At 37.2% G+C, this 14,392-nt stretch overlaps 2 protein-coding genes across 2 annotated transcripts; one reads left to right on the top strand and one right to left on the bottom strand.

Annotated features, from left to right (window-relative positions):
* The first annotated feature begins 2,123 nt into the window (after window positions 1–2,123).
* LOC110289931 (olfactory receptor 5M9-like) lies at window positions 2,124–3,056 on the top strand. Its single transcript, XM_021156341.2, has one exon. It carries the CDS (start codon window positions 2,124–2,126, stop codon window positions 3,054–3,056), a length of 933 nt encoding a protein of 310 aa, XP_021012000.2.
* Window positions 3,057–10,383: 7,327 nt separating this feature from the next.
* LOC110289508 (olfactory receptor 8U3-like) lies at window positions 10,384–11,352 on the bottom strand. Its single transcript, XM_021155739.2, has one exon. The coding sequence runs from the start codon at window positions 11,347–11,349 to the stop codon at window positions 10,384–10,386; it is 966 nt and encodes a 321-aa protein (XP_021011398.1). The 5' UTR covers window positions 11,350–11,352.
* Between the last annotated feature and the right edge of the window lie 3,040 nt (window positions 11,353–14,392).

The following is a 14,392-nucleotide window of genomic DNA, read 5'->3' as shown; positions in this document are numbered from 1 at the left end:
CTGCCTCTTTAATGTCTTCTAACTGTTTAGCAGTGTTCTCCTGTATTTCTTTAAGTGTGTTATTAAAGCCCTTCTTGATGTCCTCTACCATCATCATGAGATATGCTTTTAGATCCAGGTCTAGCTTTTCCGGTGTGTTGGGGTGCCCTAGACTGAGCGAAGTGGAAGTGCTGGGTTCTGATGATGGTGAGTGGTCTTGGTTTCTGTTAGTAAGTTCATTATGTTTACCTTTTGCCATCTGGTAATCTCTGGCGTTAGTTGTTATAGTTGTCTCTGTTTAGAGATTGTTCCTCTGGTGATTCTATTAGCCTCTATCAGCAGACCTGGGAGACAGGCTCTCTTCTCTGAGTTTCAGTGGTCAGAGCACTCTCTGCAGGCAAGCTCTCCTCTTACAGGGAAGGTGCACAGATATCTGGTGTTTGGACCTCCTCCTGGCCGAAGATGAAGGCCCAAAACAGGACCTTTCCCAGAAGCTGTGTTGCTTTGGCAGGTCACAGTAGCTGTCAGCTTGTGTGGTGCACACTCTCACCTGTGCAGACTATGTTAGGTGGAGTCCCGGAACCAAGATGGCTACCGCCAATCTAGAGGCAAAAGCGTCCAGGGCCGGGTGGACACCTGTCGTCTGGCCAGGAAGGTGGCTGAATGTCTGGGGCCCGAAAAGGGTGCTGCCTCAGTAGCTCTTTGGCTCCTGCCTGTCCCAGAAACTGTCAGCTTCTGCGGTGCACACTCTCACCTGTGCAGACTAAGTTCAGTGGAGTCCCGGAACCAAGATGGCTTCCGCTGATCCTGAGGCAAAGGGCACCTGGGCTGGGTGGACACCTGTCTTCTGGCCTGGAGGGTGGCCGGATGTCTAGGGCTGGAAAAGGGCACTGCCTCAAAGGCTCTGTGGCTCCTGCCTGTCCCACAAGCTGTCAGGTTCTGTGGTGCACACTCTCACCTGTGCAGACTAAGTTCCTAAGTTCGGTAGAGTCCTCAACCAAGATGGCTACTGCAGATCCTGAGGCAAAGGGCTCATGGGCCGGGTGGTCACCTGTTCTCTGGCCTGAAAGGTGGCCAGATGTTTGGGGCCCAAAAAGGGCACTGCCTCAGAGGCTCTGTGGCTCCCACCTGTCCCAGAAGCTGTCAGCTTCTGTGGTGCACACTCTCACCTGTGCAGACTAAGTTCAGCGGAGTCCCGGAACCAAGATGGCTCCTGTTGATCCTGAGGCAAAGGGCTCTCGGGCTGGGTGGAGACCTGTCCTCTGGCCAGGAGGGTGGCTAGTTCACCTGAAGTCTTAAGATCCCGTGGCTGGTGTTGTGAGTAGCTGGCGGGTGTGAGCCGACTCTGGGCCCTAGCTATCATGGTGCTGGTCAGACCAGAAGGGGCTTGTGCCCCTACATAGGCCGCGTTTTCTGCTTCCCTAACTAATGCAGTCCTGTGTGATTGGATTGGAGCAGACTCTGTGTTCCACTCATCAGAAGTCTTAAGATCCTGTGGCGGGTGTCCTGGGTAGCTGGCGGGTGTCAGCTGACTCTGAGCCCTAGTTACCCTGGTGCTGGTCAGACCGGAAGGGCAATAATCAATTCTTTATTTATCCATTGATCATACAATAAAATACTAACCATAGTGTCCCCTCCTTCCTCTTGTAAGAGATTTTCATGTGAATATAAGTTCAAACTTCTTTGCAAACTCCCCTCAAGTACTGAATTAACAGAATTTCATCACAGTTTGAGTGATTACATGTCAATTTTCATTGTATGACTGAGTATTTCAGATAAGCCACACTAAATAGAAAATCTTCATTCAACAAAGGATGACTATGGAAAACTTGATATGTAAGTTTCTGCAAGTTTCACTATTCTAACAATTTAAAACATTTTAAATTCAATAATAATACACTAACTAAAATGTTTAATAGGCTACCCTGTATCACATTTGAAACTTTAGACATAATTTTGTGGCATGATCAAACAAACCATTTTACATATCGCGTATTTAACTCATTACTAAACATATAAAAATATATTGTCTCATAAAGTATCTAGTAAGCATAAGAAAATTTTAAATCAAAATGCTTTAAGAATGAAAAAATGTACTTAAATACATTTTTCTTTGCAGAAAACAAAGACATAATATTAAGGCAATGCCAAATTTTACAGATGTAACCGAATTCCTTCTTGTTGGATTGACAAGGCGTCAGGAACTCCGGGTTCTCTTTTTTGTGGTGTTCTTGGTTGTTTACATGGTCACTCTATTGGGCAACATTGGTATGATAATTTTGATCAGCATCAGCCTGCAGCTTCAGAGTCCTATGTATTTTTTTCTAAGTCATTTGTCCTTTGTGGATGTGTTGTTCTCCTCAAATGTTACCCCCAAAATGCTGGAAAACTTATTATCAGAAACAAAAACTATTTCTTATGTTGGATGCTTGATACAGTGCTACTTTTTCATTGCTCTGGTGCTCGTGGAGGTTTTTATTCTGGCAGTGATGGCCTTCGATCGCTACATGGCCATCTGCAACCCTTTGCTCTACAGCAGCAAGATGTCCAGGGTTGTCTGTATCCGCCTCATTTCTGTGCCTTATGTCTATGGATTCTCTGTGAGTCTGATTTGCACTCTGTGGACATATGGTTTGTATTTCTGTGGAAACGTTAAAATCAACCACTTCTATTGTGCTGATCCTCCTCTCATCAAGATTGCCTGTGGAGGAGTGCATATCAAAGAGTACACAATGATTGTCATTGCTGGCATTAACTTCACATATTCCTTGTCAGTGGTTCTCATTTCATATGTGCTCATTGTAGTAGCTGTGTTACGCATGCACTCGGCTGATGGCAGGAGAAAGGCATTCTCCACCTGTGGATCCCACTTAACAGCTGTTTCCATGTTTTATGGAACCCTCATATTCATGTATCTCAGAAGGCCAACGGAGGAGTCTGTGGAGCAGGGAAAGATGGTGGCTGTCTTTTATACCAGTGTGATTCCTATGCTGAACCCCATGATCTACAGTCTCAGGAACAAAGATGTGAAAGAAGCAGTCTCCAAGATAGTTGCCAAGGCAAACTTGAGGAAATGAAATCAAAACATATTTTAGAAGCATGTTTATCCAAATGTGTTGAACAAGCATAGAATTCTCAGCTTGAAAGTCTTTCTACATAGAACCCTTATACAAACTCAAAAGATACAGTTATCCACAGTGATGCTTTACAGCATGATTGTTCTTTATTAAGCATGTGTTTTCTTAAATACCCAACTATATTATGAAAACCAATATTATTCAGTTATTGGAGGTATTTGCAAATTAATTTGGATTAACAACTATTAAAGTGTAAGTCCCCTAGAAGAGTTAAATATTATGACTTAATCCTTTTGATATCCATATTTGTCTTCACTATAAAATCTATAGTTTCAGTAGGAATAACAGAACTAATTTATTTTCAGAGTATAGAAATTTGAATATCTTATATGCAAATGATATTATAAAATGTTTATATACAAATGAAATTTTAGCAATGTTACTGCATTGAGAATATGAAGTATCTTAGCATAACCTAAGATTTCTCACTCAATATAAATTTTCCGTAGATAATACTGTTTATGTTTTATATTGGTTCATTTTTCAGTTTGCTGATAAAATACCTATTCTTAAATATGTGCCTCCATTCCCCAAGGGACTACTGATAGTAACTGGTTGCTGAAGAAAAGGCCATTGTGTTCTCCAATGATGTCCCCTCTGATTCTATTGATTGTTCCAATAAATAATTTCCTACCTGTTCACATACAATTAAAGTTAAAGAAACTAAGAAGGTGAATACACACACACACACACATTCATGTGTGCACAACCACACATGAAATGAAAGTAAAAAAGTTGTTGGAAGATGAAAAGTATCAGTAGGAGAAATATGAGAGATCATAATGGGATTGAAAGTCCTTACAATTTATTATATACATTTTGAAATGGTCATAGAATAAAGAGAATTGTGGTCACTGAAATGGTTATGTTAAATCAAGATATAAAAGCATATGTTTAGGATAATATAGTACCCATACTCTAACACCTATCTTACTATATCTTCATATTTAAAGGTGAATGGGTTATAAGAATTAGGACACCATGAAGGTCCCTTATAATGACTATAATTTTTAAGCTTGTGTTATGTCTTTTATCTTTTCTGTATTATCAGTTACTTGAACTAGTAAAGCTCTACTGTGGTCAGATTAGTATGTTAAGAAAATCCTGTTGAAATACCTCACCACTGCATTAATGATTACCATGAATGGATGCTTAATATTTAAGATAGTGATTAATGAAGTTTTCTGAGTCATATATAAAAATAAATCTAGGTATAGTATCAAATAGCTGTGTTATGGTTTGAATCATAATTGCCATAAAAGCACATGCAGAAGACTTTGCGATCAACTGTTGGCATTGGTACGAGTGAGGAAAACTTAGGATATGGGCCTGGATGAAAGAAGTAGGTCACTGGGTTATGCCTTTGAAGAGGAGCTTTTGATTCCAGTTCATTCTCAGTCTGCTTGCTTCTATTGTACCAGAAATACCATGATGTTCTTCCTTACTACAGGCTGTCAGCACTATGTCCTAAGAATCATGCACTAAGACCTCTGAGACTGTGAGCCTAAATATATCATTCCTTCTTTATGCTTTTTTCTCCATTAGTTTGAACATTTGAAAATTAATATATAGTTAATTATTTTACCTCATTCTCTTTATCCAGTAAGTGAGTTCAGGTAACATAAATATAGTTTTTCCTTTCCTTTTCTTCATTTTTCTCTCATATGGTACACCCTGACCACAACTTTCCTTCCCTCCACTATGCCCATCCTCATCTCCTACATTTCCTCTCCCCCAAATCCTCTGTTCTTCCATATACAAGTTTGTGCCTAGTTTTTCCACATCTTTTTATACAAGTATTGTAGTAGTTATGTCTTTCACCCAATATTGAGACTTCCATATCGATTTTATTAGGAAAATGATAGACGTTCATAGTTTGTTGGATGAATAATATTTCATTGATTCATATATGGCTTTATGATCTATTCATCCACTGAAGAACACTAGTTTACATGTTTCTTACACTTTGCTACTCTGAAGAGAACTGAACTAATTCAGCTTATTGATCTTATTTCCTTCGAGTAAGTGATCATCTACGAGATTTTTGGGTCCTATAGTTGCTCCATGACTCATTTGGAAAACCCTCTCTGTGGTTGTCATAAGTTCTTACTGAATAAATTTTCTGCCAAAAATATGTAATGGTTTCTCTGATTTATAGAGAAAAAGAGAAAAAAGAAAGTTTTTCAAAATATTCAAAGTACTCAGAAGGCATAAATAATTCCTAGCTTTGCACTATATAGTAAAATGACTATATTTAATAATATTTATGCTATGAAATATATCGAAGACTATTTTGAATTTTTCAACTCGGAAAATGGGCAAATGTTTAGATGACAGTATGCTAATTATGCTGCTTTAATGAATATAAAATTCAGGCATATATCAAAATATTAAACTAAACTTAACTGTGTTTAATTTTTTTAAATTGTAATAAAATAATAATAATGACTCAGAAAATAAAAAATATATTGGCAGAGAAATTTTCTAACATTGTTTACTCAGATTGGGGTTTGGCTCATTAGTGATAATGGGCTAAAACTGGCCCAGTGTTGGCTTTATGTTTGCAAGAAGCCTGGGCCCTAATATAAATATTTAAAGTTTGGAAAGAAATTTAATATTTTATACAACACAGGAATAAATGACATGATTTAAATTTTAATATTCAAAAGGCTTTTTAAATTTTAAAATCCCCCAAAACATGGCTCCATGTGATAAAATGTCAAGTCATGAATCTCTAAAATTTAAATTTAAATATGACATCTATTTTAAAATAGTGTGAAATAAATTAAGACCATACAGTTTTCAAAGATGAATGCCTACTTAAGAGTAAGACAAATGCAGCAATTTTTTTCATGTGTAGACCCTAGTTTTCAATCTCCTATTTTTTTTTTGAGTTTTATATAAGGACATGGCACATGTGGAAACTAAGAAACTAAAAAGAGACCTCATTTAGAGACCTGTATAATGCAAGAAAGGTAAAGTGAAAATAGAAAGGGGACATTTGGGAGCAGAAAAGCTGTGTGGCAGGCATGGATCATGTAATTCAAGATGCAAAATGAAGGAGGTGTTAATCAAAATGAAATGCATATGAAAAAATACATGTAAACATGCTCTCTCAAGACACAACTTAAATATATTTGGGGGCGATTGTAGAATATTTGAGATATTAAAGCATGAGGTTATTATTTAAACTGTGTTTAAAGGTTTGTGTAGAATGGAGGCAGGGAGATAGGGAGTATGCAAATGGTGAGTTATACTAAACTAACCTTATATGAATAAGACTGTGAAGACCTACTAGTTTCTAAACTGATTAAAAGTACAATTTAAAAATGGAGATTGTACAGTTATCCCTTACCAGTGGACATTGTTGAGTCTAGAAGGAATGAAATACTATATTCTCACAGTTATTAGCTACCGTATTATGTGTTTAAAAAGTTTTTGAGTCAGTTTTCCTCAAATACTCCCAAACACAGTTCAACTCTTAGACTATTGACAACCACAATATTGGCCACTTGGTTTTAAGATATTTTACTACACATTTATTCTATTCTAATATCTTCATTTTTCAATATTTCAAAAGACATTTTGAAATCACTATTTCACTTAAGTAATTGATTCATTATCTTCAATTTTGCTTGAGATAGTTAACAGAAAAAAATACAGCCTCCAGAAACAGATTTACAAAATGAAAATGATAACTTGTCAAGAGATATGTTAATTGGTTCCACGTTAGTATTTTCTAAAATGATAAACCTAAATGTTAGACCATGTTAGACTATAATTTCTCTCTCTCTCTCTCTCTCTCTCTCTCTCTCTATATATATATATATATATATATATAGATATAGATATAGAGATAGAGATAGAGATAGAGATAGAGATAGAGATATAGATATAGATATAGATATAGATATAGATTTAGATATATAGATACTACTCAGGTATTAAGAATGAGGACTTCCTGAGATTTGCAGGCAAATGGATAGAACTAGAAATTATCATCCTGATTGATGTAACTCAGACTCAAAAAGACATACATGGCACGTATTCAGTAATAAGTGGATATTAGCCAAAAAGAAAAAGAAAAAAGAAAAAAAATCATATAGAATATACAAGATACCGTCCACAGAATTCAAAATGCTCAACAAGCTTAAGTTCCCAAATGAGGATGCCTCAGTCCCATTTGGGAGAGAGAAGAAAGCAATCACAAGTAGGGAGGGAGGGAGGGAAGGAGGGATAGAGTTGGGAGGGAAAGTGGACAGGGTGGGGAAGACAGTGGGGTATAGAGGGGAACCTGATCTGGTATTGGGTGGGGGAAAAGGACTGAAGCCATGAGGGCCAGCAGAAAGAATGTAAACAGGAAACCTCAGGAAATAGGAGGTTGAGTCCCCTCAGAATGCACCAAAGATCTGGGAGGTGAGAGATTCCCAAGACTCATAGGGAGGGACCTTTGATGAAATGCTCAACAGTAGGGAGGGAGAACTTATAGAGCCTACCTCCAGCAGGAAGACAGGACATCAAGTGAGGGATGGGGTTGCCACCCCACAGTCACATCTGTAACCCATAATTATTGCTGTCTGAAAAATTACAGGGATGAAAATGGAAAGGATCCTAAGGAAAAGAAGGTCCAGTGACAGATCCAAAGTGGGATCCAGCTCAAGGGGAGATCCCAAGGTCTGACACTATTACTGCGGCTATGGAGTGCTCACAAAAAGGAACCTACCATGTCTGCCCTCCAAAAGACCCAACAAGCAGCTGAAAGAGTCAGATGCAGTTATTTGCACCCAACCAATGGACAGAAGCAGCTGACCCCTGTTGTTGAATTAGGGAAGGTTGAAAGAAGCTGAGGAGAAGAGAGATTCTTTAGGAGGGTCAGTAATCTTAATTATTCTTGACCCCCGAGATCTTTCAAACACTGGACCACCAAACAGACAGGATACACCAGATGATATGAGAATCCCAACACATGTAAAGTAGAGGACTTTGAGGTCTGTGTTCATTCAGAGATGAAGCACCTAACCCTCAAGAGACTGGAGGACCTGGGAAGTTTAGAAGTTATGTAGGGTGGGAAGTGTGGGCATCCACATGGAGAAGGGGTTGGGTGGGAAGGAGATGTGGGATGTGGTGAAGTTGGAGGATGGGTGGGGAGGAGCGAAAATGGAATATGGAGTATAAAAAATGAATTACAATTAAAATTAAATTTAAAAGCCAACCAAACAAAAAAACAAAAAAAGATAATCTCTTTTATAGTGGGACTATTATGAGATCCTTTTCTGATAGTCAAATCTACAATGAGAACTCTGCCAGTCTCCCATGTGTCACTAGTTAATTGCTTCTAGATAGTAACCAGACTTTATACTACTCAGATCACATTCCTAGAGATTGTAAAACAATTAACCAAATGTCATAAAAAGAGAACTAATTATTTATTATAGGTGTTAGGACAGAAGATAAAATATTGACTGGGTTTATCTATGCAAAACTTCACTAATAACTTAGTTATGGTTTTTAACTTAGCTATAGTTTGAACCTGTGGAGCTGTGACAGGTGATGGATGTTTAGTCAGATAATTACTTCTATCGGATATTTGTGTACACAAATCATCCTACTCTGCCCCCTGTCTCTACTGTCTCTAGCCAGGAAGGCTCCTGGCATCAGGCAGGTTACAGAAAGAACAAGATCAACACAGGTAAAGACAGAATGAAACAGAGAATGAGAAGGAGTTAGAAGATTAGAACAGATTGGTAAATTAGTTTTTGGCCAGGCAGAACAATTCAGTGAGAAGCTGAGAGAAACCAGTTTGAATCAGTCAGCTTGGACATGAATTTCAGCTAGAATACTTGAGTAGAACCAGCCAGCAAGAGTTCAGAGAAAACAAGAAAGGGTGAGCTTATTGAACAGTGTGCCTTAGAAATGACAATTATATCAGAAACATAAAAGTGACTTTTACACTGATATGTAAGAGGGAAGAAAAACTGTTGCCTCAGTTTAAAGAATCAAGAGAAAACCAAACATTTACTATATTATTTATTCTAGTTTTGTCTTCAATAGGTCATGTTATGCTTGCACACGTTAATAAGGGTTACTTTGCTGATTATAAATGCTAACCAATTCTTGAAGTATCTTCATGGACACACTTAGAAATAAAGTATTGCCAGCTATGTAGATATTGCATAGTCCACTTGGCACATAAAATTAATTGCTACATCAAGTAATTTCAGAAATTAAACACTATTGTGGTTGTTAGAGGTATAGTTAAAAGAAATGATAAGCATATCTGCTATAGACAAGCAAGGGGTTACATAGGATCATAAGATATCCAAGGGTTTGAAGAGACACCTCAGTAGTTAAGAGCACTTACTTCTTTTACATAGGGGCTGGGTTAGAGATTCTGTACCAAATAATTGGTCTGGGAATATGTCACCATTATTCTTCTAGCAGGAAGCATACTACACATGCACATGATGCTCTTACATACCCACAAGCAAGCCACTCATTTGCATAAAGCAAAATAAGCAAATTTTAGAAGAGTTTCCTGGAAGATCACATTTTTGCTTCATCCATTATCTTTTAAATATAATAAACAGGAAAATAGAAAACCAAAAAATATATTCTTTCAGCTGTATAGGTGCTGAAAATTAATGACACCAGAGCTACATATGCAGTAAATAATATCTTAATATAGTGTCTTTTGAAAAAAATCTGACCTCTCTCTCTCTAGTATATGGAGAGGGGTGCCTGTATGTGTGTGTGCGTTTATGTTTGTGTTCATGTGTGAGCAAAGGTAAGCCTGTTCCATGACATTTATGTGGAGGTCAAAGATACAGGTGCAGTCTGTTACCTTCCACCATGTTTGAGACAAGATTTCTGACTGTTAGTCATCACTTATGACATGTTAGTTGGCCAATGAGCTTCTGGGATTTTTCTATCTCAGACTCCCATCTTACCACAGAAATACTGGAACTCAAGGTGATAAAATCAGGCTTGTATGGAGTATTTTATTCACTAAATCATCTCCTAGATGCAAATATATTTATACTCTATCTATCTATCCATCTATCTACCTACCTCTATCTACCTACCTATCTCTATCTATCTATCTATCTATCTATCTATCTATCTATCTATCTATCTATGATCTGATCTATTTTTTACCTATCTTTCATTGTGCTTGTCTTGCTAGAGAATGCTAGCATGTAGCATGTGAATGAAAGCACTTTTCTCTTCAGAAGTATGATAAAAATGAATTTATTTCAAAGATTTAAAGTCAGGAAATTCCTTTCTTGAGGTGCATTAGAGGTAACAAGTAGCATTTTTTAAGAGCTGTCCTGAGAGCATTCTTTACCTCCTTGTTCCTTAAGCTATAGATCATAGGATTGAGCATGGGAATGACAATCGTGTAGAATACTGAGGCCATTTTGTCTGTGTCGAGAGAGTGGCTTGATTTTGGCTGCAAATACATGAAAATGAGTGTCCCATAGAATATAGTCACAGCTGTCAGATGGGAAGCACATGTTGAAAAGGCTTTGCACCTTCCTTCCGTGGACTGGATTCTTAAGATAGCAGCCACAATGTATAAGTAAGAAATCAGGACAGTGGTCAAAGAACTGATCATGTTGAATCCAGCAAAAATGAATATTAAAATCTCCTTGAGGCTGGTGTCTGAGCAGGCAAGAGCCATCAAAGGGACATCATCACAATAAAAGTGATTGATTATATTGGGGCCACAGTAAATCAGTTTGAAAGTAACTACTGTGTGGAGCAAAGCAACAGCAAAGCTGTAAAAATAAGGGCCCATTACAAGTCGTAGACATACCTTCTGGGACATGACCACCATGTACAGAAGAGGATTACAAATGGCCACGTAGCGGTCATAAGCCATTACTGCAAGGAGAAACATCTCTGAAATCAAAAAGTTCAGAAAAAAACCGAGTTGGGTTGCACAGGCATAGAAAGATATAGACCTTCTGTTACTGAGGAGAGTCTCCAGGAACTTGGGGGCTACTGAAGAGGAATAACAAAGGTCTACAAAGGCCAGATTACTGAGGAAAAAGTACATGGGAGTGTGAAGTCTAGAATCCATCCTGATTAGTGAAATCATCCCTACATTTCCCACTAAAGTCAGACTGTAGACCACTAGAATGAGCAGAAAGAGAATGATTTCTACCTCTCTCTGGACTGCAAACCCCAAGAGAATGAATTCTGTCACACCAGTGGCATTACTTCCAGCCATTTCATCAAGTCTTAACAGCTGCAAAGCAAAATGAAATAAGATAAGATTAACACAAATTATTAGTGAGGCAAAGGCATTGTAATCAAATACAGCTCTTATGTGTTATGGTTTCTGAGTTGATGTCAATACAGTAGCCTAGCAAGAAAATAAAATTTTCACTCCCCCAGTGGATTCTAATTTTCTAAAGCAAGCAATTAATTTCAAATATTAGAAACAGAGAGAAACCTATTGGGCTGTTTGGTTTTGTTTAATGGTTGATTATTTGCTTAGCAAACAGTCTTAGAAACAGAAAGAGTACTACCCTCTGAGCCGCAATAGTCTTTTGTAGACAGAAATTTTCTAATAGTTTTGTGTGTGTAGTCTGAAAATTTATTATTTTAATTTACCTTCCTTCGTTTTAACCTAAACTTAATACTATATTTTTACTCTATGTGTTATTGAAAACCTAGATACCAATCATATACATTTACTACTATTTTCGTACATGCACACACACACACACACACACACACACACACACACACACACACACACATATATATATATATATATATATATATATATACGGTGTTATGTAGATATATGTGTGTACATTCATGTATATGATATATGTCTATATGTAGTTATAGCTCTCTATCATCTACCCATCATCTATTTACCATCTATGTAACTATGTTTCTGTCTGTCTATGTATCTATCCATTCATCTATCCATACATCTATGCTACCATAAATTTTCTCTATCAACTATCTAATTTGTAATTGGTAGACCAAAGCCCATTTTGAAAGAATGGTGTTAGAATTAATCTTGTGAACTCACCTGGTATTTAGAAAAGTGTTAATAACTCAGATTCGCCTTTCAGGTGTCAAATGGAAGAGAAAAATCAGACAAAATGAATACTGATCCACTTTTTGATAGGAGAATGTAGAGACTGCACTACCATTTCCAGATGTCTGTCACAAACCTCTCCTTAGATGCTGTGAAGGAAACAATCGGGGCTTTACTAACACAGGCAACTTTCCTTTAGAAGATTACCAAGATAAGACATTTTCTTTCCTGAGTATTCATAGTAAAAGGAAAAGTTTCAAAACACTTGGATGAAATCTCTTCAAATGACATATGGTTTCTGAATTTCACATCTTAAAAAGATTGTTCTCATTTTTGTGTGTTGCCTCCATCCACAAGTCTGTATTTGATTTATACTTTATTTTAATTCATTCAGTTTTCCTCCTACAATACAAAGAATTCTTAGTCAAACAAATATCCTTTCTTGCACAAGATCTGCTTATTTTATTAATCATTTTTTCTCTACTATTTTTAAGAACCAAGGAACAGTTGAGCGAATACTTACTTTATGCATAGGATTATTGACATATTATGTTTGTAGACATCAGCATTGTGTAATTTCAGAACAGTTGGACTTCTTAGTAGAAAAATTAATGGAAAGCTTGAAGACGACTTCTATTGCTAACCCTCAGCAGAATTTCTCTTCTTACCTGATTACTGAAAAAATCTTAGTGTAAATGCTGCAATCCTCTACAAGTGTCTTTTCTAAGTTAGTGAGTGAAGATAGTGTATATATGCTACTGGGATGTTTCTTAGTCAGTGTTAATTCCTAGTATTCTTTGCACAGTAGTCTCCAAGGTCACTGGCTCTCCTGGGTCTAACTGCCATTTGGAAAAGCTAAAGAGAAAATTACTGGCCACCAAAGGCAAAGGTATCATGAGATCATATTTTTTTTAACTGGTGTTGGAATTCATCAAAAGACCCTTACTCACAAAGATCACAGAGCCTGCTGACATCACTGCAAAACGCATGAGGATTTTTATTGATCCAACATGTTGGGGACTCCCCTCTCAGCAAGCAGGCCAGAGGAGAGACCAAGAACAAAGAAAGAACACACTTTTATACCTCTGGAAAGGGCAGATTTGAACAACGGGGTTCTCATTGGTGTAGCAAGAAACTGTTTCAGGCATTGGTTGGTTTGTATAGTGACTAAGTAACCCTTTGGTATAGTGACTCACTTTGCCAGCCCCCATGGTGGGTTTTTATGATTTGGTCAGCAAAGTAATAGTACATTTTGAACTCATGGATTAGCTATTAACGTCACAGCTATCAACTTCATGGGAGTTCTAGTGACAAGCTCAGGGATGTTTGTGGTCTTTTTCAGAATTCAATGTGGGCTGGGTGGCAGGATAATTGCTAATCTTGTTATGGTTACGTATCTAAGAACAGCTAATATTATTTTGGTAGCTGCAAGCTTAAGCATTTTGACCACTAAAACTATGTTTTTACGCTTGTTTAGTCAGCCAGCTTCCTTATCTGGCTCTGCACTTGGCCTACTAGTACAGTCTGGAAAGTCCTCTTCGAGGGGGAAGGTACTGAGTAGCCTTGAATTCATTTTGGCTATTACATTGGACATTTTATTTATTTACATCTCTAATAAGACAGATTGTCAACAACACTTCAGTAAGCAATCTCTATCTTAAAACTGTATCTTAATTCACTTCCTCTTAGAAATGATCTTGTCACTGTTAACACTGTGCCATGTACAATCTAAGGCCCAAAGCTTAAGTCTCAAGCTTATAGCTTTCAGCCTGGATATGTTCCCACAGTTATATACCTGCATATATACATACAGTCTGTCACATCTTAAATTATGATTTCTAATAACATCAAGTGTATCTAGCAGACATTCAGCCTAACAGTCTACAAAAACGCAGACAGTAGTGTCTAAATGAAACATTGAGCTGAAAGTGGAAATCCCAGAAAAAGCTACTGTAGTATTAGGAGAAAGAATCTAGATTCCTAACATATTGAGTTGTGTAGATACGAAAGTGCTTAGCATGATAAAATTACCAGAATTATAACATTTTAAAGGTTATTTGGTTCTATCAATATTAACTATTATTTACTTTTGGATAATTTAAAATCTGCATTTTAAATTTCTGTATAAACAAACTCTTTGTAACAAGTTTAAAACAAAAAGCACACAAAAAATAGTGCTAACTATAATCTGATAGGTGTTTTGTTTTGGTTACCA

This window comes from Mus caroli, unplaced genomic scaffold (genome assembly GCF_978045245.1).
Source record: "Mus caroli unplaced genomic scaffold, Mus_caroli_1 scaffold_2, whole genome shotgun sequence".
Classification (NCBI taxonomy): Eukaryota; Metazoa; Chordata; class Mammalia; order Rodentia; family Muridae; genus Mus; species Mus caroli.
Note: the sequence above shows the minus strand (reverse complement) of the source record. Positions and strands in the feature narration are given on the sequence as shown.